Source organism: Bubalus bubalis, chromosome 3 (assembly GCF_019923935.1).
Source record: "Bubalus bubalis isolate 160015118507 breed Murrah chromosome 3, NDDB_SH_1, whole genome shotgun sequence".
Taxonomy (NCBI): Eukaryota; Metazoa; Chordata; class Mammalia; order Artiodactyla; family Bovidae; genus Bubalus; species Bubalus bubalis.
The window spans coordinates 36629687-36655705 of NC_059159.1; the positions used below are offsets into that span (position 1 = coordinate 36629687).

At 55.0% G+C, this 26019-nt stretch overlaps 5 protein-coding genes across 8 annotated transcripts; 2 read left to right on the forward strand and 3 right to left on the reverse strand.

Annotated features, from left to right (window-relative positions):
* Positions 1-2114: 2114 nt before the first annotated feature.
* SLC25A11 (solute carrier family 25 member 11) lies at positions 2115-5067 on the reverse strand. Of its 2 annotated transcripts, none has more exons than XM_006060067.3 (8): positions 4813-5067; positions 4064-4216; positions 3766-3972; positions 3489-3579; positions 3317-3407; positions 3132-3231; positions 2988-3039; positions 2115-2848 (listed from the first exon to the last, which is right to left on the reverse strand). In XM_006060067.3, the coding sequence occupies exons 1-8, from the start codon at positions 4905-4907 to the stop codon at positions 2693-2695; spliced, it is 945 nt and encodes a 314-aa protein (XP_006060129.1). In that variant the 5' UTR covers positions 4908-5067; the 3' UTR covers positions 2115-2692. The 2 variants fall into 2 exon arrangements, with proteins under 2 accessions (XP_006060129.1, XP_025136546.1); XM_025280761.2 differs by lacking the exon at positions 4813-5067 and adding an exon at positions 4708-4808.
* A 44-nt stretch (positions 5068-5111) lies between these two features.
* RNF167 (ring finger protein 167) lies at positions 5112-9771 on the forward strand. Of its 2 annotated transcripts, none has more exons than XM_025280760.2 (10): positions 5112-5366; positions 5460-6005; positions 6088-6168; positions 7375-7500; positions 7595-7682; positions 7843-7933; positions 8146-8251; positions 8390-8483; positions 9117-9197; positions 9276-9771. In XM_025280760.2, exons 2-10 carry the CDS (start codon positions 5922-5924, stop codon positions 9572-9574), a joined length of 1050 nt encoding a protein of 349 aa, XP_025136545.1. In that variant the 5' UTR covers positions 5112-5366; positions 5460-5921; the 3' UTR covers positions 9575-9771. The 2 variants fall into 2 exon arrangements, with proteins under 2 accessions (XP_025136545.1, XP_006060132.1); XM_006060070.3 differs by having other exon boundaries at positions 5503-6005.
* A 483-nt stretch (positions 9772-10254) lies between these two features.
* Positions 10255-13140, reverse strand: PFN1 (profilin 1). Its single transcript, XM_006060066.3, has 3 exons — positions 12848-13140; positions 11226-11418; positions 10255-10605 (listed from the first exon to the last, which is right to left on the reverse strand). Exons 1-3 carry the CDS (start codon positions 12977-12979, stop codon positions 10508-10510), a joined length of 423 nt encoding a protein of 140 aa, XP_006060128.1. The 5' UTR covers positions 12980-13140; the 3' UTR covers positions 10255-10507.
* Positions 13141-15183: 2043 nt separating this feature from the next.
* ENO3 (enolase 3) lies at positions 15184-20936 on the forward strand. Of its 2 annotated transcripts, none has more exons than XM_006060064.3 (12): positions 15184-15251; positions 16438-16524; positions 16810-16905; positions 17285-17343; positions 17511-17580; positions 18000-18133; positions 19054-19276; positions 19369-19566; positions 19753-19954; positions 20374-20482; positions 20639-20697; positions 20784-20936. In XM_006060064.3, exons 1-12 carry the CDS (start codon positions 15236-15238, stop codon positions 20851-20853), a joined length of 1323 nt encoding a protein of 440 aa, XP_006060126.1. In that variant the 5' UTR covers positions 15184-15235; the 3' UTR covers positions 20854-20936. The 2 variants fall into 2 exon arrangements, with proteins under 2 accessions (XP_006060126.1, XP_006060127.1); XM_006060065.3 differs by lacking the exon at positions 15184-15251 and adding an exon at positions 15688-15832.
* A 797-nt stretch (positions 20937-21733) lies between these two features.
* Positions 21734-26016, reverse strand: SPAG7 (sperm associated antigen 7). The gene is made up of 7 exons (XM_006060047.3): positions 25787-26016; positions 23272-23339; positions 22948-23036; positions 22716-22800; positions 22505-22594; positions 22251-22407; positions 21734-22132 (listed from the first exon to the last, which is right to left on the reverse strand). Exons 1-7 carry the CDS (start codon positions 25869-25871, stop codon positions 22023-22025), a joined length of 684 nt encoding a protein of 227 aa, XP_006060109.2. The 5' UTR covers positions 25872-26016; the 3' UTR covers positions 21734-22022.
* Positions 26017-26019: the final 3 nt, after the last annotated feature.

Below are 26019 nucleotides of genomic sequence, written 5' to 3' on the forward strand. Positions count from 1 at the left end.
GGGTGGGTGGTTTGGGGACCCCGAGACAGAGTCTGATAGACTCTCCTATTGGGGTCTAATAGGGGGTGGGTGGGTATGGAGCACAGGGTCAAGGAGGTCTTCATTACTGTGCCTTTATCAGGAGTCTCCCCTGCACACAGTTGCAGACCCAACAAATCATGGAGGAGTTGGAGGGGAGGTCACCGAACAGAGCTCCATATGTTGGATGGATGGTGGGGTTCCCAGACCACTAGGTTATTACTACCACTTTGGGGAAGTTTTAGGAAAGAGCAAATAACATTGTAAAGGTGGTTCCCAAGTGTACCTGTTGAGGAAAACTTGGAAAGAGATGTGTCAACATGTGGGCCCTGAGTATCTCTGGATGGAATAAATAGGGGTGGTTTTCTGTTCTTTCCCTCTGTTTACCATTTTCTAGTTTTCCACCATCGTAATGTTATTTGTACAATAAACATAATTTTAAAATGGAATTTTGTTTCTTTGGGAGAGGCAAACAAGGCTGGGGCACCTTCACCAGCATTCCCAAGGCCCCAGCTGCCCCACCCTAGTTGCACTGCTCAGAAGCTCTAGTCCTGACCTGTGCCTCCCCTGCCTGGGGTGCCTTCCTTCTCTCCTCCAGGGGTCACCAACAACCAGGCCACCGCGAGCAAGTTCCAAGTCAAGAATCAGAAGTTTCCTGGGAGCTCAGGGATGCTACTGAGGGTATCTGCCTGCAGCCCGCAGTACTAGGCCAGGTGGGTGCTTCCTGGCACCGGGGGGCACCAGAAACACAGCTCTCCTGCTCTGCCCAGAGTGGCAGGACAGGGCAGGGGAGGGCCTGGCAGCGAGCACCATCTTGGTGGGTTTTACTGAGTTACTCTCAGGTTTCCTGCTGTGAAGCCAGGAGGCAGGCAAATGGAGCCCACTTCTCTTCCCAGGTGCCCTGGGCTCCGCCATTCCCCTTAGCATGCTGCGTCGACTTTCTCTCCTGCCTCTAGCCCAAGCCCAGACTTGGGGTCCAGAGAATGTGAGTGAGGGCTAAGCATTTCTGGCTCCAGGGAGACCTCCTCCTCCTTTGGGTGGTGCAGGGAGAATCTTCCTAATGTGAAACGCTGACATGTTTCTTCCTGTGAACTCTTCCCATGATAGAACACAGCTCTTGAGCTTGGCCACCGACTTCTGTGCACCAACCCACCTAACGGTCCGGCTTCCCCTCTCCCAGCAAACACTTCACTGCCTGTGCTCCAGCTATTAGACTCTGCAGAGATTACCAGCTCCTCAGAGTTTCTCTAAGCCTTTGCTCTCAGAGGGCCAGGAATGCTTCCCCGCCCTGCTTCCCTGACCAGTCGGTTACTGTGCAGTCTCTCCTGGCCCAGACCAGCCTGGGTGTTTCATGTCACCCTGCAATGGTCTGCTGGTGACTCTCAGTTTCCGTGTCACTCTCCCCTCTGGACTTGGAACTCATTAAGGACAAGATCCAGGCTTCAAGTGTCCCTAAGCAGCTCCTGTGGCCCAGGCCAGCATGTGTGCAGAGTGGGTAAGACAAGACGCAGAGGTGGGAGGGCCGGGCTGCACTGCCAGGCTGTTGAGCTCAACTTCTGCTTCTACTGATGGGTTCTGCCAAGGGGACAGCTCCCAGCTGCTGCCTGCCTGTCCCTTGGCCTGGCTCCGGAGAAGCCTTCAGGCCTCAAGCACCAGGCTCTTCTTCCAACTGACCTTCCTATGTCCTTTTATGTCCCAAGAGGTTTCTAAACTTCTTGAGGGCAGGGCCTGGTATCCCACATCTAAAGAAACAAAGAAGGCAATCACCCTCCCCAGCCTGTGGCCCAGATCAAGTCTCCGGCAAACATCTTCCCCTTCCTAAGCCTCCAGGCTCTGGGGGCCTGACTGTGTCCACTCCATGCCCTGCCCCCACCCTCCCTCCCACCTCGAAGGTCAGCCTTCTCCTCTCAGGCTGTAATCCCTCCCTCTTCAGGCTGCAGAAGCCGTCACCAGACCCCCAAGGCTTTTTCTGGGGATTACATGAGACAACCTGGGCGTCTGCCGAGTTCTTGGGGGAGCAGCTGGGAAGACTGGAGTTTGGGTTTTTCTCATACGTCAGCTGCTGCAATATGACTGATTTATATATAACGCTTGTATAAAAACCGTGAGTGCTCTTTCTTTAATAATTTTTCTTACAAACTCCAGTTCCTATTCTCCAGGAGCATCTGCTCGTTTGTCCGGTCTCCTCCCCGTCCTGTGCCCACAACTCTCCAGATTTGGGGGTGGTGTCAGCAATCCAATTTATTGATTATGTCCTCAGTGAGGTGGAGGAAGGGCCACGTCCTCCTACTGCAGACCTTTGATCATCTTGACGGCTTCTGCTCTCTCCTGTCCCTTCAGCCCTGCCTTGGTTTCCCCACTGAAAAGGGAGGGGCTTCTGCTGTCCTATGTGCCCTGAAACTAATATCCAAGGAGGCCCCAGAAATCCCCAGTGAGCTTCCAAGGTATAGCCAGGGACAGAGATGATGCTGATCAGGGCAAGGAGGGCAAGCTGGAGCTGGGCAGGACAGACCAAAGTCTTTAACCGTAGAGCAGGGAACCACACCGTGTTGGGAAAATAAATAGAGGGGCCCAGGGTAGCAGAGTCCAGGCCCCCAGGGTTGGGGGACACTGACTGTAGGAGCAGGGGGTGAGATGGAGCCCCAGCGCAGCGACTCCAGGCCCCCCACCCGCCTCAGCCACTGAGGAAGAGACGCTTGTAGGCCTTGTTCATCTGCTCCAAGAAGATGAAAGTGAGGACAGTGTGGGGGCCCAGGCGGGCATAGTATGGTGTAAAGCCCTTCCACAGGCTGAAGAAGCCCTCGTAGCGCACGACCTTCACCAGCACATCCTAGACAGAAAGGCAGGCAGGGCACTGAGGCTAGGACCTGGCCTCTGGGGTCCTCTTCCTCTTACCCAGCTACCCGCCTTCTCCCCCTTCCCCCCAGCATCCAATCCTGCAGCCCAAGCCCCAGGCTCTGGTTCCTCACCAGCCCATTCTTGTATTCTGGCTTCCCGTCAATCATCCGCATGTTCTGGATCCTGAAGGACAGGAGGCAGGGACATGAGGACATAAGAGGGACTTTCCCATCCCTCTCCAGGCCCAGGTCTGTCCAGATTGTCCAGATACTCACCGGGTCTTGACAATGTCCACGGGCATGGAGGCAGCAGTGGTGACCAGGCCACTGATCATGCTAGCACAGAAGTGGCACAGGATGTTGTCAGAGAAGTAGCCTGGGGGAGGTGGAGCAGGGGGTGGCAATCAGCTCGAAGCTGGTCCAGGCTAGCTGGGAGCTGAGGGCTCAGCTCTGGGTCTCACCTGAGTCCAGTAAAAACTGCTTGGACTGGGAGTAGGAGGCAAGCTGGGCGGCGTTGACGACGACAGCCCGAGCCATGGTAGGGATGCAGCCCTGGGGTGAGAGGTGGAGGGGGAGTCAGAAATGCCCAAGACTGGACCCCAGGTCCCCTAAATCTCCAGCCCCTCTACTCACCCTCCATAGTGTGGGGACCCCCTCTTCCCGGACAATTCGAAACAGGGCATTAAACACGTTTTTGTAGCCACGACGCTGGTCAACTGGAAGCCTGGAGGGAAGGCAGGGAGAGGCCAAGTTTGGGCTAGACCACTCTGCCCCCACAGGCACAAAGAAAGGGAGGCCAGAATGCTGTGAACAGGTGAATGCTGTGCCCTAGATCTAGGATAAGAAATCACTTCTTTCATACTACATTCCAGGGAATGGGGCTGGGGGCAGGCTCAGACCTAGAACTCACCGGCCATCAGCGGTCATGCGGATAAGAGCCACTTCAGCTGGTGTCCCCACAAAGGCACCAGTTGCACCTGCAGTCATGCCAATCACAGCCTTCAGCAGAAAGCCAGGGGGTGTACCGTCAGCCCCAGTCAGGCGCTCAAACAGCACAGTATAGATACCAAGACGAGTAGTAGTGTAGGTGGCCTGGCGCAACAGGCCAGCTGATAGCCTGGGGGGGCGGGGAGTGAAGGGGTCAGTGAGTCAAGCCCAGGTCTAGAGCTGTCAACCCACAACCTACCCCCATCCTTTGGCCCCAGTACCCGGTGTAAATGCCCCTCAGCCCTTCTGCCCTCAGGATGCTGGTGAAGGCATGGAAGCTGGTTTTGTACTCTCGTGTCTTGGCTCCTTCCCCACTCAGCTGCATCCGGTTCTTCACCAGGTCCAAGGGCTGCACAAAAACTGTAGCTCCCATCCTGGGGGAAGACAGGGGTAGCATTAACGGCTAGGTGTCTCAGATCTACCAAAGTCCCCTGGAGCCCAGCAACAAGAGGTCACAAAGGGCAGGGCCTGCCATGCCATTGATTAAGTGTTCAGGAGCTGGTGGGCACGTGTACAAGAGTCTCTACCTGTATCAAGAGCAATGGGTCTTAAAAGTCCAGCAGTCCAGAAGGGACCATGCAATGAAAGCGTTTCACACAGCAACAAGGGTGTCAAGCAGTGACCCCGGGATTGCGTGCAGTCCAACCCAAGGAGAGGTGGGCATTCATGATCTAGGACCCCATATAGTCCAGCAGGAGCCATGCAATGACCTGAAACCCCATACAGTCCCGCAGTCAAGCAATGGGTTGGGAAACTCAGGTGGTCTGGTGGGGGTCGTGCATGCAGCCCAAAGGCGCCCTGCGATGGGTGAAAAGAGCCTGGCAGTCCATCAAGGATCTTGCGATACGATGGGGACGGCACTGACCCCGTGTCAGCTCGGTTCACTGCAACACACCCAAAGAAGAACCGGGCCCGGTACCTTGCACCCGTCCCTTCCTCCTCTTGTCCCATCCCTGGGGCCTGAGCTTACCCGGCCAGGCCCCCAAACAGGAACTTGACGGACTTAGGGGAGGTACGGGGCTTCCCGTCCATCCCAGAAGCCCCGGGACTCGCCGTCGCCGCCATCGCCACTCAATGGCCCTCGGCTCGCGGTCCCGTGCGCGCGCGGCCCCGCTCGCGCCCAAGGTGACACCGCGCGCGCAACAGGGGCGAGGGCGCGCGCGCACGCCCCTCCAGCTCTCAGGTCCAGCGCTAGCTGGAAGTTGGCGCAGGCGCAGGCGCAGGCGCGAGCGCAAAGGCGGCCGGGAGTAAGGCGGAGCTGAAGGAGGAGCTTCAAGAATGGGTGCGGGAAGGGGTGTGGCTGATTTTGGAAGCCGAAGCTAAGGCGCAATTTTTATCGAATTGGAATCGCGGGAAAACAGAGAGGAGGGTATCTGAAGATCTCGCGAGATGGACTGAGCTAGGCGAGTCAGAATTGGGCGGTATCTCGCGATGCATACAGGAAGCTGTCAGCTGGTGGTGGGGGGAAGGTGCTGAGGCCTCTCGCGAGACTTGAAGGTACCGCGGCGGCCAGAAGAAGGACAGGTTTGTAAACCGGGGTGCTGCAGGGTCCTAGGCACTAGCGGGGAAACGACTAAGTAGTCATCTGATACATCGGTGCTCCTTTCATCCCTACAGGCGCTGCCTCCACCTCTGACCTTTCTTTTAATCGGTCTTTTAGAACCGGAAGTCCTTAGTCGTGAGCGTCCAATGCTGGAAGCGGCCTGACTTTCCTTGCCGGAAACTCTTTTCCAGGGGCTGGGAGGACGGCCCACCTGGCCGGAAGTCCCGCCCCTTTGCGCTCCCCCACCCTTCCAGAAGTTTTTCTGTCACCTGTGCTGGTCTCCGTCCCCTTTCCCGGTTTTATTACTATACCAGAAAAGGATTATTTTTAGTCTCTCCCTCCCAGCTCCAATAGACTAGTTGGGTACCTCACTCCCCGAGTCGGAGGTCCTTCCCCGAGCCCCCATGTAGCTGGGAAGTGGGACCTGGGGGTGGTTGGACCCCTGGGATCCTGAAGGAAGGCCAGAGAGGGCGCAGAACTCCCGTTTCTGTTCCTGTTATCCGGACGCGGCCCCCTCCGCCTCTCCTCCCGCTGCCATGCACCCTGCGGCCTTCCCGCTTCCTGTGGTTGTGGTCACTGTGCTGTGGGGAGCGGCCCCCAGTCGGGGGCTCATTCGAGCGGTGAGTCGGAGGGGCCAATGGGGGAAGGGCGCTGAAGGGAGAGGTTGCAGACTAAAGGGCCAACACGGACTCTTGTCCACAGATCTCGGACCACAATGCCAGCATGGACTTTGCAGACCTCCCAGCTCTCTTTGGGGCTGCTTTGAGCCAGGAGGGACTTCAGGTGATTTTTTTCCCCTTTTTCCTGTGTCCTTAAATTATCTTTCCTGGGTAGAAGTTCAGGAGCCTTTCTTGGATGAAGCTGTTAGTGGGAAAAGTGTCAAGTTAGGAACTAAGTGCAAGAGCACGTCTAGTGTGGTGGAATCCAGAATCTGGAGGTAAAAGACAAAGTCTACTCCTAGAACTCTGGGCCTTGGAAGGGAAACTGAAAGTGGACTAAGATAACAGGTAGGGCTAGTGGTGCTTATCAGTAGGGTCTCTAGATCCAATTACTGCCATTATGATCTTGACAAGTAATTATCTCTCTGAGCCTTAGTTTGTTTTACTGTAAAATGGGAAAATAATATTAGTTATCACAGGATTATTGGGAGGGTAAATTAGATAAGCAGTTTTGTAGGACTTTTTCACAGACTACCATATAGCAAGAACTCAGTTGGGCCATAAATACCGGTATTGTTGTTTGTAAGGTGGGTAATTGGAAAATTAAAGGGAGGTGTTAAGAGATAAAATTCAGCAGGACTGAATTTTAAAGCTCTTACTGGCTTTTAATGACCCATGAATCGGGCAGCATTCCACCCAGCAAATAGATCTCTGAAGAACTATACAAAATGAAAGATTTACAGGCAGAAAGGGGTGGGACAAGGAAATTATACCAGCAAAGATTTGTTTGTGGCAAAATCACCTTGCTTTAGGGGACAGAAAGGGTCTATCAGGCAGATTACCTCACTAATGCTGACCATGTAACTCCAGATAGACTGGTTTAAGATTCCATTTTTGGGGGAAGCTAAAATTATAATTGAGTTTGGTAACAGGGGGCTCAGCGCAAATACCTCCATTTGTTTTTTTTTTTAAACAAGTATGTACTAGAGCAGGGAATGTGAAATAGCTTGAGAAAGTGATGTGGATGAATGGAGAATCGAATTACAGTGAATGGGGAACTGGAAGGCCAAAGAATTAGCCAGGAGTTGGGGTACAGATTAGCTCACGTGGGAAAGAGAGGGATGATGCAGAATCCAGTAAAGGGCTGTTGTTTGCCCAGAATTGCATCTTCAGAAGGTTAAGAGGTAGATTTCCGACTTTGGTGTGGTTGCTCAGACCAACCTCAGGAACAAGGACGTGCGGGATGTGGGAGCCAGTGTGCATGGTGGAACCTGTGGGGAGCAGAACCTAGGGAGATGAAATCCAACTGTTGTTTGCTTCTCTTCCCCAGGGCTTCCTTGTGGAGGCTCACCCAGACAATGCCTGCAGCCCCATTGCCCCACCACCCCTAGCCCCGGTCAACGGGTCAGTCTTCATTGCACTGCTTCGAAGATTCGACTGCAACTTTGACCTCAAGGTTGCTGAATGTGGTGTGGGAGCTGGGAGGGTGAGCACCAGGAACGAAAGGTGGCAATGCCCATCATGGTTTCTTATCTGCCTTTTCTCCCTAGGTCCTAAATGCTCAGAAGGCTGGGTATGGTGCAGCTGTGGTACACAATGTGAATTCCAATGAACTTCTGAACATGGTGTGGAATAGTGGTAAGGCTGGACAGCTGCATTTTCAGTAGAGCTTAGACTGAGAGGATAGCAGGAGGGGTGGAGCCTTAGGGAAATCAGTGCTTTGGGTGGGATGGGGCAAGAGAGTCAAAGGATTTGTGTGGCAGCTTGGGTCCCCAGTGTAATGCCCTCATCCCTGCAGAGGAAATCCAGCAGCAAATCTGGATCCCGTCTGTGTTTATTGGGGAGAGGAGCTCCGAGTACCTGCGTGCCCTCTTTGTCTACGAGAAGGGGTAGGACCTGTCCCTCCTTCCTACTCTTCCTTCAGCACTTCCATGCCAACCTGGAGCCCAAGCCTGTGCCCCAACCATTCAGCCTCAGGCCCATCACACTCTTCCTCTTGGTACTTTCTCCCCCATCCCCACCCGCCCTGTCCAGAGCCAGTTTGTCCCTCTTTGTCCTTTTGCCTTTTCCGCCCCTCTAATATCGGTCTTCCTTTTCCCAGGGCTCGGGTGCTTCTTGTCCCAGACAATAGCTTCCCCTTGGGCTATTACCTCATCCCTTTCACAGGGATTGTAGGACTGCTGGTTTTGGCCATGGGAGCAGTGATGGTGAGTAGCTCAGGGACCAAGATGGGAAGAGTCAAGGCCTTTAAAGCCAGATTGGCTCTGGGGTTGCAAGACAGGGATGGTTTGTACTGGATTGTCCAGATTTCTTCTAAGACTGATGCATCCACTCCCTTTCACCAGATAGTTCGTTGCATCCAGCATAGGAAACGGCTCCAGCGGAATCGACTGACCAAAGAGCAGCTGAAACAGATCCCTACACATGACTATCAGAAGGGTGAGGAGGGTTAAGAAGAGCAGGCCTTTCCCACCACTTACCTGGTTCTGAAGGAGTTGAAGCCCAGGAGATAAGGGGCAGAGATGGCAGGGAGATGTCAGTCTGAGATGCCGTCTTTCCTTTTTTAACCCGTACATAAGAGGACAGAACAGGTTTAGAGCAGGAGGTGGAAAGCAAAGATGATTAAATGGAATAGTTGGGGGAGGGGGAAAGATGGAGGACCTTTCTTGTAAGAGAGAAGGTGGATAAAGCAGAAAAATGTAAAGAGTGGGGAAGATGCTGCCAGAGAAGGAAGGCACAGGTAAGAAAGGGCTGGGTCTTCAGGCCTGGAGCCTCCAATGCCCTTATAAGGCTATGGCAGAAGCCCCGCCCCACTTCCTCTCCTCCCACTCACTATCTCTCCACTCACACCAACTCCCAGAAACCCCACTTCCCTTCTTACCTCTGCTTCTCTTTGCTTGTGCCTTCTAAGCCCAGATTCCTCATGTTCCACCCATGCTGTCTTAGCTCTTCCTCTGGCTCTTTAGAGACAGAAAAATATCTTGCAGGTTTAGCACAGGCCTCCCAGAGTGACATCCTGTGGGCCCTGGTTCAGAATGGCTCTGTAAATTAAAGATTTTCTTCTTCCACTAGGAGACCAGTATGATGTGTGTGCCATCTGCCTGGACGAATATGAGGATGGGGACAAGCTGAGGGTACTCCCCTGTGCTCATGGTGAGGCCCTCACTTCCTGTGCCCATGTCCCCAGGCCCCCAGCAGGCATCAGGTGCTTCACCTCATTCCTCTTGGCAGCTTATCACAGCCGCTGTGTGGACCCCTGGCTCACTCAAACCCGGAAGACCTGCCCCATCTGCAAGCAGCCTGTGCATCGGGGTCCTGGGGATGATGAGCAGGAGGAAGAAAGCCAGGGGCAAGAGGGTGATGAGGAAGGGGAGCCAAGGGACCAGCCTGCCTCAGAACGGACCCCTCTTCTGGGCTCCAGCCCCACACCTCCCTCCTCCTTTGGCTCTCTAGCTCCAGCGCCCCTTGTCTTTCCTGGGTCTTCAACAGACCCCTCACCCTCTACATCTTCTGCTGCCATCCTGGTTTAATACTCCCCTCCGCACCACCTCTGATGACCTATTTGCACAGCCCCTCTTCCCCTCTCCAGTCTTCTAGTTTTGAGGATAGGAGACACTTCCACCCCAGATTTCTCCCCTTACCCAGCTCCATCCTTTTGAAGGGGTTGGGGGTACAAAGGGACAGGGTCTTCACTTACTGGGTTAATAAAATTGTTTTTGTGGACTAAGGAAGGGTGAGATCATTCTCACAGAGAAACCTATTATCCTTTGGGGAACTGCTCCTTTCTGCCATACAGGGGCAAGGGCGTGTGGGGAGGGGAGGCGAGGCTAACCTGGCGTCTTGGGGACAGCCCCAGTAGGCATCTGTTGTGACTCAGAGAGGGAGAGCCCCACCCACACATGAGGATGACTCAACTGGCTCTGCCTTGCCCGCAGGCCTGGACCCATTCTCTGGTCTGGATGGCTCTATTCCATTATCCACCAATTCAGCTAGCACACTGGGGAGGACCTAGGGCTGGATAGGTTATTGTAGAAGGCCTGGCCAATCTGGCCAGGTGTTTAATCCTGAACATGAAAGTAAGAAACTCAAAATCTTAGACTTTGTAGTGCCCTAAACCCTCCTGCTGCTTCTAACCCCAAGCCAGGATCAAGGAGGCAGGTCACAAGAGCTGTCCTCCATCCTGACACCCAGGCTAAAACCACACAGCACCTTGTTAGTAGAATCTTTTTTATTCAGAAAAAAAACCCAAAAAACAACAAAGTTTTCCAACCACACACAGGAGGGGTATGGGTTGTGGGCAGGGGGTGTCTGTCCGTCCAGCCCGGGCCCCCAGCCCATGTGGTTTTGGCAGCAATAAGGGGTGTGGGATAATGGCCCAAAAAATAAAAATGGTGTATGTATGTGTGTGGGAAGGAGAGGGGTGCAGAAGCAGTGGGGAGTGGTGAGGGGAGGGCCAGACGAGGTCAGTACTGGGAACGCCGCAGGTGAGAAGCCATTTCATAACATTTCTTGTTGATCATACCGCCGTGGACACCTTCTTTGCCCATCAGCAGGACTAGCGCTGGAGGAAAGAGAAAGGAGGCTAGGACCCAGGTGTCACCACCCCACCCCCTGCCAGCTGTTCAGCAGCTGTCCAACCCTGGGGGCTGTAACCCAACCTCATCTCTCCCAACCCCCCCCCCCCCCCCACACACAGGCAGGCTGTCAGTCACCCTGAAACAATAGGTCTTTTCAAAAGGGGAAAATCAAGCTTAAAGGCTGGAAAGGAGCACAGTAAAATTTAGGGGTCAAAGGCTCCCGGACTGTTGACTCATGTGTTCAGGCTAGAAATGGCTGTGGATGAGCCGGCCACCTCCACGTTTTCACAAAAGAGTTCAAAAGACAACAGTGAATGCTGACTTACAATAAACCTTTTACCTCCTCCAAGAAAACAGAGTTTCTCCTCTGAAAATGCTCAAGGTAAGAAGGAACTTAAGAGGTAATACAGTTCAACTTCTTTATACATATGGTGAGGAACTGAGACAACTAGAGGAACAATTCGATGCCCCAGCATCCGGCAGGCTGGGAGTAGAAACCTGGTTTGATCCTTTCATACTAAGTGATCCACACAGAAAAACCCAAAAGATTAACAAAAAGAGGTACGTTAGGGATTTTGGAGCTAGAGAACGGGTAGGAACTTACTCTTGGCAGTCATGGTGACAGTGATATTGAAGGTTGGGGCTCCACCGGTGCTCTTGGTACGAAGATCCATAGTAAATTCTCCATCCTGCAGCAGTGAGTCCCGGATCACAGAACATTTCTGGCCCCCAAGTGTTAGCCCATTCACGAAAAAACTTGACCGGTCTTTGCCAACCAGGATACCGACCTCAGCAGGCTGAAAAGGGAACCAAGCACCCAGCAAGTTAGTCGATACACCAAAGTTCCCACCTGCCTTCCATTTCTCAAGGAAGCTAAGCCCCCTGGGGTGGGAGGTGTATGTTATATGCTTTGTACACATTCGTGAAATTTGAGAAACTCAGGATTGTTGGAAGTGCACAAAAATATGATCTTGAAACCTAGAGAATGGTAACAGGAAGGGACAACAGTCCTCTGACTCAGATGTCGATTTAGATGTCGTTTAATAGGTAAAGCAAACCCAGTAAATAAATGGGGCTAAACACCAGTTAAGAGAATGGAGTGGAGAGCCTTGGATGCTCAGAACTCTCCTTCAGGAAAAGCAGAAGCGAAGAGGGGAAGGGAGGGGGCGGGCAAAGCAGGAGAAGCAACTTTGCCCTTATTTGGTCAAAGGTTCTGCAGGAGTTGTTAGGGGCCCGGACGCCTGGGTCTCTAAGTAACCTAGAGTTTAGGTTCAGGTATCTATGCTCTAAGATGAGGAAGCAGATGCCTGGGGGCATTCAGGGAAAGTTGAAGAACTTTTGGAGGGGGCCTGGGGCTAGACCCGACAAGCCAGCTCTCGGGTCTAGATACCCCGGGGAACGTATCTTCCCCTCCCCCTTACACCCCAAATCCCCACATCCGGTCCCCTCCCGCCCGGAAATCCCCTTCCCCCCCTTTCGAACTTCCGCTCCCCCTCCCCACTTCCGGGCAGTGTGGACAGGGGAGGTGGTGATGGGGACAGCAGTAGTCATCCCTTCTTCCTTCACTTATACTGTCCTAAAACTTCTCACAAAGTTCCCCTGCTCCAGGCCCTGCCGGATGGCGGGAAGGGAGGGCAAGGGGACTCCCAGGATTGGTCTCACAGGAATGCTGAGTCCGACGGGCCAACTGGCGGGGAGGGGGTCGTCGTGTGGCGCCCTAGCCCTCTCTAACGGAGTTGGGAGGGGCAGGGAAACCACGGAGGTCGGGCTAGGGACCCAGGCCATGCGACTGAGGCTCCCTCCCGTTTCAGAGGAACAATAGTGAAAGGGGCGCGAGCTGGCGGCCGGAAGTGGAGCCAGGGGTCCCCAAGTCCCTTCTCAATCAAAATCCCGGGTAGAAACTACGGCGCGTGCCCGACCCGCCCTGGAGGAGGCGGAAGTGGGCCGCCGCACCGGGCGGCGCACCCTCCCCGCCCTGTGCCCCGGATGTAACGCCCCGTCGCGGAAAGCGGGGCGGCGGGCGGGCTGGGCGCCGCCGCCCGGGGCGGAGGACTCGGGGCTATGGAGGGGCCCGCTCACGTGCAGCCGCCATTCGCGCCACTTCCAGGGCAAGGACCGGGTCACGGCCTTTCGCCGCCCTCCACAGACCGCGCCCGCCCCCAACCGAGTCCCTCCCTCAGGGTCCAAGCCGGGCCAGTCCCTAGGACTGTGCAGGCCTCTCAGTACCGTGATGTTGACGAAGGTCTTGCCGGGGACGGCGGCCCAGACGGAGGGCGAGTCCTTATAGCCCACGATGGCTGCGTCCTGACAGGTCCCGTCCGCCATGAGGTTGTCGATGTAGGCGTTCCACCCGGCCATGGCGCTGCTTTTGGGGCTGCTCTCGGGGCTGCTGCTGGGGCCGCGGGTTGGGCTCGGGCTGGCGGGCGGGGGAAGACGGAGAGCTTGGGGCACGCGCTGCCGTCCGGACCGCGGCTCTGCTAGCTGTGCAGCAGCCCTCGCACCGCCACTTCCTGCTCCTCCCCACCCCCCTAGATTTTTATTTGCAAAGGGCGGTGGGGGCGGGGCTTGCTCCCCACTCCCTCTCTCCCTCCCCTTGCCTGCCCAGATACCGAACTTTGCAAATGCAATTTAAAAAATCCCTCCCCCTATTGCAAAATTTGCAGAGTCCGATGGAAAGCGAGGCAAAAAGAATGGGGGTGGTTGGGGATGGGTTAGGGTTAGGGCCCGCTCCACTCAGCCTAAACTATCAGACTTTAGTGGAGGGAAATAGAGTGAGCCAGAGGGAAGAAGGAAAGTGAAAGAAGTAAGAATTAGCAAACCGCAAATTTAGCAAATTAAGGAGGATTCGGGTAACTCAGGGTTAAACAGAACGACTCCCCCTTCCCCCACCTCTGCCGGGGGCAGGAACGGCGGGCGGCGGCGGGGCGCGTGCGCCCGCGCCTGCGCCCGGGCCGGGAAGGAAAGCGCGTGGGGCGGTTGGGGCAGGCGGCGGACTTCGCGGGCGCGCGCTCGGCGCGCCAAGCGGGACGGATTTGGACCCTCGGCAAAGGCAGGCAGGCCGGGGACGTGTCTCCCGCCCGGCGGAAGGGGCGGAGGCGAGGCGTGGCGTGTGCCTGGCCGCTTCTGCCCTCTTGATTTTATTTATTCAAGAAATAAGGCAGTAAAGGGAAATTTGACCAAATATCCCCGGCCGTCTTCAGAACTGAAGGCACCCACCAGGGAGACTTCTGTCTCCAGCATCTGCCCGGGCGGCACAAGCGGCACTCACTGGAGCCCACCTCGACTCCAGGGGGTTGTGTCTCACTGGATCAGCTCCAGCCTCATCCCTCACTCCACGTCCCAGCCCTGCCCGAACCCTGGTCAGCAGTTTGGGTCACCGGCTGTGCCCCTTGGCCCGTGTCTGCAGAGGTCATTGAGCACCGTGGGGCCAGACGGGCGGGCCTATTTTCCAAGGCGGAAGAATACTAAGCGGTTTCTCAAGATTGCAACTTTTTCAAGAGGGGGGAAGTCCCTTCAACTTTGCCCTTTTGGGTTTTTGTTTTTTTCTTTTTCAGTAAAACTTAGGCTAAGAACTTGTGTGCGATGAGTTCGCTGGCTGTCCACCGGGAAGCGGGTGGGGCAAGACCCGGAGTCCGGCTTAGGTGACTCTAGCTCGCGCTGGCCGCCGGGGCCGCTGAGGGGCTAGGCCGCTTCCGGTCCCTCGGGGGAGGGGCGCCTCCCGGGCGCGAAGGGGCTTCGTTTCCCTCCTGTCCTCCGCAGCCGGCGCGGCCGCTCGGAGCCCCCGGAGCACCCGACGCCCCCCGACCGGTGTTCCTCGACAGCCGCCGCGGCTGAGTCACTGGCCAGCTCGGGCGGGGCCGCAGGCGGGCACGTGGCGGCGCTCCCCGCCCGCCATCCTGACCTCTGGCCTACCGCACCCCCTACCCCAGGGTGGAAATCTCCCGAGAGGGAGCGGCCAGAGATAAGGCGGGGGATGGTGGCGAGGAGGCTGGGAGACACACCGCAGGGCAGGGCGGGGAGGGGAGCTCGGGAGAGAGCTTGGGGGTGAGTCACCGGGCGCCGGCGGCTCCGGCCCCGGCAGGCTAGGTCTCACGAGTCCGGGGCGAAGAGCCGAGAAGCCGGTGACCCTCGCCCGCCGGCCGGCCAGCCGGCTTGAAACCCGCATGCCTTCCGCTCCCGGCCGGGGCTGCAGTCAAAGTCAGGGCTGACCCTACTCCCGCCGCACCCGCTGAGACGAAGAGAGTCACAGAGCGCAGAGACCCACTTCCCCGCCATGCTAGAGGCCCACCCGACTGGCCCCCGGCGGTCAGACACCCAGAAAGGGGCACTTCACCTCTGTCCATTCTTTTTTTTTTTTTTTTTTTGGTCACTTTTGATTCAGCACCATTCATTGATGAGCTGGGATCACGCCCTAAAGCGCCCGCCGTCGCGATCGGTGGAGAAAGGGCTTCTGACTGACAGCTTCCACGCAGGCGATAAGTGCTGTCCCAGCGCTATCAGCAGGGCGCCGCGCCAACTCCTAGGGCCTGTCTAAATTCGTCTGCCTCCCCCCCTCCCCCACTCCCCTCGCGGGCCGGGAGAGGGTAGGATGGGGTGGAGCGGAGAAAGGCCGCCATGAGGACCCTGAGAGGTGAGACCCTCTCGCCTTCTGAGTGGGCAGCTCAATTTAGAGCTCTGGTTTCGGCCGGAACCCCCTCCCCAGCTCCCATTGAGGACAGAGGCAGTCCCCCGCCCGCCAAGTGAGCTATGGATGTCACTCCTGCAGCCCCTCTTCCAGGCCCCCTCCCCAGCCCTGTAGGGCTCAGGTTACCCTTGGCCTTTCCTAAAGGGCACTAGTTCCTCTTTAACCTTTGCAAAAGAGGAATACAATCCTGACACGGGGAGAGACCCCTCCCCCCCATTCTGAAGCCCCTCTCCTCTTTCTCCCCAGGAATGAAATTAAAAATAAGGACTTTTATTGGAGAATAGAGAGAAAGGAGGGGATAGTCATTGACCTTTTGGGAAGGGGGCAGGTGCCTAGGGCCAGGTTCTGCTTTAGGCTGTAGTGGGCACTTGGCTGCCAGCCCAGCTTCAGGGGGAGGATGGAGAGGGGGAGAGGCGGGGCTGGCTGGGGTACAGGGTGGCTCCAGGATAAATGCCCTGCCTGAGAGGGGGTGAGCTGACACTGTCCCAGCTGCCACCTAGACTCAGAGCCCAGCGAAGACATCCCAGGTCTGGTGAATCTTCCAGCCCCAGGGGATGGGGGTGGTAAAGGATGAAGGCTGTGCTGGCCTGGGGGAAATGTCAGCTTGTGCTTAAGAATCCTGGAGGGGTTGGAGCATACCGGATGGGGGTACCCAAGGATAGGAAAACGAGAATGTGAAGAGAGGCATACAGAGATGACGGAGAAGGGGAGTTAGAGTTGGAGCCAGGTGGTGGAATTTGGGGCCCCCGAGGATTTGGAGAAGGCTGAGGAGCAGGAAAAGTGAGGTAGAGTAACAGGAGAGGCTTTAAAGGCTAGGAAGCCATGGAGAACAGAGTATTTGGCCAGGGGGTGGAGGGAGAAGGCATAGTGCAGCTTTGTGGGAGATGGGGTTCAGCAAGTGGTGGAGTTTTAAAAGAGAGGCCCGGTATTCTGAGGATGGGAGGGTGGAATAGGAGCAGTTCTGAGTGGGGGAGGGGGCTGCGCCTGCCACTTTGGTCTGTGACCTTTTTGTGGGGTATTTTTAGCTCCAGCACCTGCCTCCTTGGGGTGGGGAAGACTCTTAAAGGGCAAGGGATTTGGGGTTCCTTAAGGGATCAGCTGTCCATACTCATTCACACCTCTCACCCTGCAGCCATGGCCATGCAAAAAATCTTTGCCCGGGAAATCCTGGACTCCAGGGGCAACCCCACTGTGGAGGTGGACCTGCACACGGCCAAGGGTAACCCAGGGCTATTGAATTGGTTTACCTGGGAAGACCCCCATCTCCATCTGCCTTTGCCCCACAGCTGCATGCCGCATCCACTCTTTTCTGGAATCCCCTTCTCCAGACTTCTCCCCAGGCCTTGCTCTTCCAGCTTGACTCCGCCCCCCACTCCACCTCCCCACCCCACAGTGAGGAGCTATGGTCTCTCTACACTGCCCCCAGTCTCTGGGTTGCAAGAGGAGACCTCGGCCCTTTGGAGGTGAATGGGACTCTGTGATCTTCCAATTCCTCCCATCCCAGGCCGATTCCGAGCAGCTGTGCCCAGTGGCGCTTCCACAGGTATCTATGAAGCTCTGGAACTAAGAGATGGAGACAAGTCTCGCTACCTGGGGAAAGGTGAGGAAAGACCAAGGCTGGAGGAGCCATATTCGAGGGGGGTTTCAGGATGTGGCATGAAATGTCTGCATAAGGTAGAGAAGGGGTCCCCAAACTCCAGGGCACGGACTGGTACCTCTTGTCAGATCACTGGCAACATTAGATTAGAAATAAAGTGCGCAATAAATAGAATGCACTTGGATCATATGGAAACCATCCTGTACCCCCACCCCATGCCTGGTCCATGCAAAAACTGTCTTCCATGACGTTGGTCCCTGGTGCCAAAAAGGTTGGGCATCGGAAGAGGAAGGGAAACTGAAAGTTCTCCAGGAGCTGGGGGCCACGGGAAGAGACCTGATTGCATAGGAGATCTGAACCCCCTGCTTTGCGGCCTTTCCAGGGGTCCTGAAAGCTGTGGAACACATCAACAAGACCCTCGGCCCCGCGCTGCTGGGAAAGGCAAGTAGAAGACGCACTCCTTCACCTGCTGCCTCATCCCCAGAAGTTCAGGCTTGGCCAGCCAAGCCTTCTGCCCTGATACCTGCACCATCTTTTTCCTTTAGCTCACATCCTGACTCCTGAGAAATCTAACCTCTGCTCTCCCCTCCTTAAACTTGCCTTTTCAGAAACTAAGTGTGGTGGATCAAGAAAAAGTTGACAAATTTATGATTGAGCTGGATGGGACAGAGAATAAATGTGAGTGAAGGGCCAGGGACAGGGGATGGGCTGTGGGGCCCGGGGCAGGAGTGGGGGCTGGAATGCAGGGGTGGGGTGGGGGAGGACTGTGGCCTGAGGTCTGGTTAGGATTATTTCTGCATCCCGCATTTTGCGGCACAGTGTAACTGGCGGGATTTGTACTCATCTCCCAGGCATTTCCTGATGCCTGCCCCATGCCAGGCTTGGGCCGGGCTGTGCACACAGATGTGAAGTTGACAAGTTTCCCTAGGGTGGGGGATCCCAGGGCTGGGTGGGGTGGGGAAGAGATATGTTAACTTACTTAGTGCCCAGTGGTTTGGAGCTCTGGATTCTTTCTGGGGTGACCAGAGGGGACATTCTGGGAGACAGCCCTAAACCCTGTGGGTGGAGCACTCACAGTTTATACTTGCTTCCTCTAGCCAAGTTTGGGGCCAATGCCATCCTGGGCGTGTCTCTGGCCGTGTGTAAGGCTGGAGCAGCTGAGAAGGGGGTGCCGCTCTACCGACACATTGCAGATCTCGCAGGGAACCCAGAGCTGATCCTCCCAGTCCCTGTGAGTGCAGCCACCCGGCCACGACCCACAGGCACTCCACCCATTGGGGGAGGGCAGGGGCAGCCCCCAGAAAATCCACCTTCCAGACCCAGCTTCCAAGAAACAGTTTCCTGAAATGGAACCTCTCCTACTGCCCTCCGGCCTTCCCCTTTCCCACAATCCAAACCTTCCCTTCAACCTCTCTCTGCTTCTTTCCCTAAATGTAACTGGCTTCTTCACATTCCAATCCCAGGCTTAGTTACTCCACTTTTTCATTCTGCTGTGCCTCAACCCCAGATCGGATGGAGAGCTTCTTCATGGCAAAGATCTGGGCATTTTATTTTTGTGTCTTCTTTAATGCTTATGAAACCAAATTTGCTCTTTATGGAAACCCTTTGAATTTAATTGCAACAATAATGTTACCATTTATTGTTACTTACTAGGCAGATTGTATAAGAGCCTGAGCTCTGGAGACAAGCTGCTGGGTTCCAATCCTGGTTTTGTCTCTTACCTAGTTGTGTGACTTCTGGCAAGTTTATTGAACCTCTCTGAGCCTCAGTTTCCTCATCTGTAAAGTGAAGGATAATAAACTGTACCTAGTTACAGGGTGGTTTAGAGAATGAAATGAGCCAATAAAATATATGTAAAGAACTCACAGCAGTGCCTGGCCTGTAGTAAGTGCCATGTCAATGTTAGGTGCACATGCTAAGAACTGTACATCCAACTTCTCTTAATTTTCCACCTAAGATCCTGCAGGTAAGCAGGTGATATCCCCATTTTAGGAAAATGAGAGCAGAGGCTCTGAGGAATAAAATTATTCATCCTAAACCAGCCAGTAAGTAGGGGATCCAGGATTCCATGTTGACCTCACCCCCCCACCCCGGTCCCTTTTTGATTCTTGGAAATTGGCCCAGGTTCTGAGCACCCTCTCCCTGTCTCAGGCCTTCAACGTGATCAACGGTGGCTCCCATGCTGGAAACAAGCTGGCCATGCAGGAATTCATGATCCTGCCTGTGGGAGCCAGCTCCTTCAGGGAAGCCATGCGCATTGGGGCCGAGGTCTACCACCACCTCAAGGGGGTCATCAAAGCCAAGTATGGGAAGGACGCCACCAATGTGGGTGATGAGGGTGGCTTTGCACCCAACATCCTGGAGAACAATGAAGGTCAGTGTGAGCACTTGGAGGGGCAGGACCCTGGGGGTCCCCACAGAGACGGGGTGCACTGGAGCCTCAAGTCCTCCCTTGCCCTCTCCCAGCCCTGGAGCTGCTGAAGACGGCCATCCAGGCGGCTGGTTACCCCGACAAGGTGGTGATTGGCATGGATGTAGCAGCATCTGAGTTCTATCGCAATGGGAAGTACGATCTAGACTTCAAGTCACCTGACGACCCCGCTCGGCACATCAGTGGAGAGAAGCTGGGCGAACTGTATAAGAACTTCATCAAGAACTACCCTGGTGAGACTCCGGCTTCCACTGCTCCTGCCCAAGTCAGCAGCAGCTGCACAGCACACCGGCTTCGGCCCCTCCGCTGCCACCACCTCAGTCCCTCCCATCCTTAGCCCCATTGTAATTTTCTGACCCATTACCCCTTTGTGAGGCCCTTCTGACCTTTAACCCGACTCTGCTTCCCTCCCCCACCAGTGGTGTCCATTGAGGATCCTTTTGACCAGGATGACTGGGCTACCTGGACCTCGTTCCTCTCGGGGGTCAACATCCAGATCGTGGGGGATGATCTCACAGTCACCAACCCCAAAAGGATTGCCCAGGCCGTGGAGAAGAAGGCCTGCAACTGCCTGCTGCTGAAGGTCAACCAGATTGGCTCGGTGACTGAATCCATCCAGGCGTGAGTGCCTCCTGGCCCGGGGCATCATGGCCTCCCTCCACCCAGCTCTACCCTCTCCAGCTACCCTCTTGTCCACTAACTCCAGGTCTGACTCTCGCTTGGCTCCTGACCCACCCCACCCTCTCCACCTCAAACCTTCGACTAACTCCTGACCTGACCCCGGTACTTTTGTCGTTGTCACCCTGCCTCAACCCATCCCCACCCCTGCCATCCCCATCTCCCAGATTCTGTTTCTTCCCACCAGCATCTCAGGAATCCAAATTTAAGATCAGGAATCTCCCCTTCTCTCTTTCCCCAAGAACTTTACCCTCCCCACACATCTCCCTTCCCCCAAAATAAAAGGGAAAGGCCCCACTCAGCCCCTGGCTTTCACCCTGAGGAAGTCCCACCAGGCCTTATCAAGTGTCCTCTCCACCCAGCTGCAAACTGGCTCAGTCTAACGGCTGGGGGGTGATGGTGAGCCACCGCTCCGGAGAGACTGAGGACACCTTCATCGCTGACCTCGTGGTGGGGCTCTGCACAGGACAGGTACTCCTGGGCCATCCTTTGCCCAGTGTCTGAGTTTTCTTGGGGTTCCTGGCCCCCTGCCCCGGAGCTGAATACCACCACAGTTTGCTCCCTCGGGGCCAGGTGCAATCCCTTCTCTCTAATAATCTCTTGCAACTCCTGGAATTCTCTCTTCAGATCAAGACTGGTGCCCCATGCCGCTCAGAGCGTCTGGCCAAATACAATCAGCTCATGAGGTACCGTGGGCACAGTGAGCCTGGGCATCAGGAGCCGAGGGCTTTTGGGTTGGAATATCACAGCCCTGACCATGTCTGCCTTCCAGGATTGAGGAGGCTCTTGGGGACAAGGCTGTCTTTGCTGGACGCAAGTTCCGTAACCCGAAGGCCAAGTGAGAGGTTGGAGGCCCCAGGAGTGCACAGGACAGACCTGGGCCTTCAAGCCCTTCCCCCTGAAATAAAACACTGGTGCCAACCAAGTCAGTGGCCTGCTCGTTTATGGGAACGGGGAGAGGAGATGCTGGTCCCTGGGCTGGATCAGACAGGAGGTGGAGAGAAAGGGGCAGGAGAGGCGAGTGGACGTGGAACCCGCTGTGACAAGGAGGGAGTGAGGGACTGGTCAGAGAGGAAGTTGGGCTGGATGTAGAACCATTACACTCACATTATGGAAGGAGGCAGGGGAAAGCCGGTGCATTATGTGAAATGAAGCTGAAGAGGAACTGACAGAACATTGAACCAGCTCCAGAGGGGTGGAGGTCTGACATCACCATGAGGGGGAAGCTGGATCAGATCTGCCCAGAAATGGAAATTTACAGGGTCTGCGGAGGGCACTGCAGCGCTGAGGTCTGAGTGCTTGTCCTTATGAAATTGAGGTACTTGGTGAGGATGGTCATGGGAACCAAAGCAGCTACATTTCCACGGAGCCTTGAGGATGGGAAACTATTATCAATATTTAACATACATTGACCTGTGCAGTCTATGAAACAGTCCTATCAGGTAGTTACCATTATTATTCCCATTTTACTGGTGAGGAAACTGAGTCACAAACAGGCAAAATACTTTACCAATGTGACAGGAAGTCGCAGAGCCAGGATCCAAAGCTAGACCCTTGGCCATAGTGACTGCTCTTAAAAAATACCATCCCTTAGGAATTTCTGCAAAAGTGCCAATATTTGACCATCTTTGGCCCACAAAAGCAAGTTTATAATTATTCAACCTATAATTATTTCAACTCCTCTCCAGAGCCTACCTTTCTCTCTGCTAACAAACCAAGACATTGGGTCAAACGGTGTTTATTGAATGTAAAGTAATCCCAGCCCCATGGGGAAGAAAATTCCAGGAAGAACAGAATAATACAGATTAAATACCCACCTGAGCATTCACACTTTCACATACTAACACACACACACACACACACACACACACACACACACATATCCTACATCGAACAGTGACAAACACTGTGCCTGAGTGACAGCTGTTAGAAGGTGGGGCTCCAGGATGGGTTCTAATAGCAGCAGCCTCGTCCCTCCGTGCCCCCTGCCCTGCCCCGGGAGCTGGGGTGCCTAGGAGGTAGATGGCAACTCTTCCCCGCTCTGCCGCAGACGCTTCTTGGCCCGGATCTCATTCATGGCCTCTTCAATGGAGCGTGTGTCCCTCTTGTTGGCCACGGGCACTAGGGGCAGACGGGAGGGTGGGAGGACCTAGGAGCCCTGTGCCTTGGCCTCCCCTCTCCTTCCCCCCAACCTGTGCTCCTCTTCCCTGCCCCCTCCCAGCCCCCACTGTGGCCTCACCACAGCCGTAGGTCTTGTTGGCCTGTAGCATGTGAGCTGCATCCTTGGCCGCCCCCTTGCCAATAAGGTGGCTGTATTTGTCTTTGTAATCGGTGGCCGGGCTCACCACCACGGGTCCCTGCTGAGCCACTTCCTCCTCCTGTCGCTGGGCCAGCTCCTGAGGGTGCAGAGGGGGTCACCGGAGCTCAAGGCCTGACCTCAGCCCCTCCCAGATGGTGGTGGCAGGGTCCCAGGGACTGCCAGGCATAACTCACCTTCAGCCTCCGTTTCTCCTCAGCCTTCTGGGGGTCCCACTCCTCGCCACGCCGGTAGGAGTCCAGCTCTTCATCTGAGGGTGCAAACTCCTGGAAGAGAAGTGGGTGATAGGGTCAAGGTTCCACATACATAGTTTACCTCATTCCTCTCCCCTGGGGCGGGGTACAGGCTGAAGAGGAGAGAGCGGGGAACTCAATTCAGGCCTTTTACCTTTTTGAAGATCATGACGTAGCGACACTCATCATCTTCCCCGAAGGAGAAGGATGTCAGGCCAGCCACTTCCACCACATCGTGTCTGGGGAGGAGGAGCCAAAGGGAAAGAGGTTGTGAAGCCATGAGGGGGGCCAGTGCCCTCCTCTAGGAGGTTCTCCCCCCTGAACCTTTCACCCTTCGTGCCTCCTTGACCACCCACTTCCTGTTGCCCCAGCCCAGAGACACTCACAGTATGCTCCTCTCTATCTTATTCATCGGCTGAAACTTTTTCTTGATCTGCCCACTGTCTTGGATGAAATCTGACACCTCTTTCTCCATCTTGGTAGAGGGAAAAGGGAAGAAGATATGAGATGATGGCTCCACCCCACTACCCCTCTCCCCAGCCGGGCCAACAGGCTTGTGCCTCCCACACCTTTCCCACCTCAGTGCCACTGACTTCCGGGCTTCACCTCTCTCAAGACAGTTTGCACACACACTAAGTCCTCAACCTTCCAATTCTAACTTACTGTTAGTCCTTTCTGAAGCTGCCTTTGATCTCTCCAGTTGTTCTTACCCTTTTACGAAATTCTACTTTCTGTTGTTTCTCTTGCTCCTGTAGTTTCTTCAGGCGGGCTGCCTGCTCTGGGGGCAAGAAATGGCAGCATGAGACCAGGGGTGGAAGTATGGGTGGTGAGAGGGTGTAAGGCTTTGGGAGGGGTCTCGTGTCCACTGGGAGGTGTCAGGGGAGGAAGGGAGGATTACTGTTATTTGCCAAGCATTTACTGATATTTACTCTATCCCTGATACGGTGCTAGGCCCTGAAGTACAAAGAAGATGAAGACACAGCTTTGCCCTTTAAGAGCTCACAGTTTAGTGGGAGAAACAGAGATGAGAATCATGCTCAACCCTGTTTCCCACTGGGGAAACCAACTAGAAAACATTTATTTATTGCTTACGACATACCAAGAACTCTAAGGCTTGGGGAGGTAATGGGAACAGACCCAGTCCTGGCCTCACAGAGTTTATCATCTCATTGTCTACACAGGATAGAGGAAATTATTTAACTTCCTATATTTTGTCATACCCCTACTTCTTATTTCTACAGCCAAGATGAAGCTGAAATGGCCAGTCTAACATTCTTCTCCTCTGGGAATGCAGGTGTCTGAGCTGTAAAGGGAACTCGCTACCCTTAGGTCTTACTGTCCCTTCTTCTCTCTTCTGCCATTTCAAAGTGCTGACAATCTTAAGGCCTACTTCTTCCACAGGATCAGAACCCCTTCAGCTGCACTGAACCTATTCCCATTTTCCTAATCACTTCATGTATTTGCACATGTTGTTCCTGCTGCTTGAAATGTTCTTCCCCTTGCAAACTTTGAGATCCACCATGAGTCAGATGGTGAAGAATTACTTCTTCCTCTGGGGCCCAAGCACATTTGGTTCAGACATCCACTATAGCACATGCTGAGAACTAACAGACTGTAACTTTTGTCTTCCCTACCCCACTATGAGCTCCTAGAAGCCAGGGACCCTGTTCCTTTCCTATCCAGTTACTCTCTGTGGCTCCAGGGCTTGACAGCTCAGGTGCGCTCCTCTCTTCAACCCCATGGGCTCTGACTGTCAGTGCACCCCATCTTAGTCACTGACTGTTCTGTCTGGCTTGAGAGTCTTCTCTCTGCATCTGAGGAGGTGATTTAAGATTATGGATAAGCACATGGGCTTAGAAGTCACAACTGGGTTTGAAATGCCGCCACTAAGTAACTGTGTAACCACAGGCAAGTGACTAAACTCTGAACTTCAGCTTCCTAGTCTGTCAACGGCCGCTGGTGAACCACCTAGTCAGTCGTGGTGAGCATGAAGTAACTCAGTTCCCAGGTCCCATTATGCTCCCTCCTTCCTTATAGCTTTCAAATATCTGCCTGGAGCACTGTGTTGCCCTCTCACTGAATTATCTATTCTTCAGATCTCAGCTCACTGCAGGCTAGGTCAGAAGCCCTAGGTAGTTACACTCCTGACAATTATTTTTCTTTCAGACCATTTATAAAGTTGATTTTTAACTCCTGTGTGATCATTTCATCAATGCTCCGGACTGTGGGCTCCTTTGAGTGTGCCCCTGGCCCTTAGCAACCATTCAGTAAATATGGATGTTAGTTTGACATTAAGCAGCACTTGAGCACTTTCAAGGCACCCACCCCTGTCCTGGCCTCCCTCGAACGGGTGGGGAGCCGGTGTCCTCCCCCAAAAGGACTCATTCTGTCAGATTCATTCACACGCTGCGGAGCCAGCAGGAGAGGTTTGCACCGCCCCGCGGGCCGCGCCCTACACTGGCAGTCCAACTTGAACCGCCAGCAGAGAAGTTACTCGGAGAACACAGACTGGGAGGCTACGGCCAATCGGACCGGGTAGGGGCCTTTTTATTCCTCCAATCAACATTCACGACCCGCCCAGGGACCTCAGGAATTTCAGGGTACAGATGAGAGAAATGTTGGTTCGCGGCAGAAAGGATCGGGTTAAATCAAGTAGGCGGGGCATAAGGGCGCTGAACGGCTCCAGCAGCCAATTAGAGGTGCTGAGGGTGGGGTGGGCTAGAGGAAGGTCGAACAAAACTTAATCGGTAGACCTTTAAGTTGAGGAGGCCAATAGGGGAGAAAGGATTGCGGATGGACGTATCCTGGATCCAATCGGAAGGGGACGAGGTGCACGGACCGGCGCGCCGGCAGGGCGGGCGGGGCCGAGCGGTCGATCTTACCGCCCTCCGATACGAAGGCGGGAAGGGGTTGGGTGGGGTTCAGGGCAGCCTACCAATCAGACCACGCCACCGGCGGACAGGCGGGCCCACGGGCGAATTGAAAACAAGGACTGTGGAAGGCCAGGGCAGGAAGAGGCAGGGGGCTGGTGCTGAGCTTCAGGGAGCCAATCATCGTCCGCTAAGAACAGCGGGCGGGTCAGCAGCCCTTTTAGGGACTCGGGGGGTCTCTGAAGGGGCCGGTGAGGGGTCTTTCAAGGTTGAGAAGGCGGGGTCATCCAAAGAGGGAGGATTGCGATCCTGAGAACCGGGCGAAGAAAGCCGGCTATGAATTTGGGATCCTCACCTCGGGCCTTGCGCCGAGTCTCCTGATCACCGAGGCTGGGTGGCTTCTCCATGGAGCTCAGGATGGAGCCCAGTAGGTCCGCCATCTTGGGAGTGACTGAGAGGGGGGCGGTGCGTCTTAAAGGGAAGGGCAAAATGCCTTTAAGGCCGGAAACACGTCGGAGGCGGAAAACCACGCACCCGCCCCGCCCCGGCGCGGCTCAGATCCAGGCTTGGCGCGCCCGCAGCCTTCCG

Excerpts from the sequence above, each read along its gene's own strand:
- SLC25A11 (XM_006060067.3), bottom strand. The coding sequence starts at position 4,907 with ATGGCGGCGACGGCGAGTCCCGGGGCTTCTGGGATGGACGGGAAGCCC. Across the intron at positions 4,217-4,812 it reads CTGTTTGGGGGCCTGGCCGG|GATGGGAGCTACAGTTTTTG; the intron begins GTAAGCTCAGGC and ends GTCTTCCCCCAG. Across the intron at positions 2,849-2,987 it reads CAGAATACAAGAATGGGCTG|GATGTGCTGGTGAAGGTCGT; the intron begins GTGAGGAACCAG and ends CTTTCTGTCTAG.
- RNF167 (XM_025280760.2), top strand. The coding sequence starts at position 5,922 with ATGCACCCTGCGGCCTTCCCGCTTCCTGTGGTTGTGGTCACTGTGCTG. Across the intron at positions 7,501-7,594 it reads ACTGCAACTTTGACCTCAAG|GTCCTAAATGCTCAGAAGGC; the intron begins GTTGCTGAATGT and ends TTTTCTCCCTAG. Across the intron at positions 9,198-9,275 it reads GGTACTCCCCTGTGCTCATG|CTTATCACAGCCGCTGTGTG; the intron begins GTGAGGCCCTCA and ends TCCTCTTGGCAG.
- PFN1 (XM_006060066.3), bottom strand. The coding sequence starts at position 12,979 with ATGGCCGGGTGGAACGCCTACATCGACAACCTCATGGCGGACGGGACC. Across the intron at positions 11,419-12,847 it reads AGACCTTCGTCAACATCACG|CCTGCTGAGGTCGGTATCCT; the intron begins GTACTGAGAGGC and ends TTCCCTTTTCAG. Across the intron at positions 10,606-11,225 it reads TGTCACCATGACTGCCAAGA|CGCTAGTCCTGCTGATGGGC; the intron begins GTAAGTTCCTAC and ends TCTTTCCTCCAG.
- ENO3 (XM_006060064.3), top strand. Across the intron at positions 16,525-16,809 it reads GGACCTGCACACGGCCAAGG|GCCGATTCCGAGCAGCTGTG; the intron begins GTAACCCAGGGC and ends CTCCCATCCCAG. Across the intron at positions 17,344-17,510 it reads GCCCCGCGCTGCTGGGAAAG|AAACTAAGTGTGGTGGATCA; the intron begins GCAAGTAGAAGA and ends TTGCCTTTTCAG.
- SPAG7 (XM_006060047.3), bottom strand. The coding sequence starts at position 25,871 with ATGGCGGACCTACTGGGCTCCATCCTGAGCTCCATGGAGAAGCCACCC. Across the intron at positions 23,037-23,271 it reads AAGTAGAATTTCGTAAAAGG|ATGGAGAAAGAGGTGTCAGA; the intron begins GTAAGAACAACT and ends CCCTCTACCAAG. Across the intron at positions 22,801-22,947 it reads AAGATAGAGAGGAGCATACT|ACACGATGTGGTGGAAGTGG; the intron begins GTGAGTGTCTCT and ends CCTCCTCCCCAG.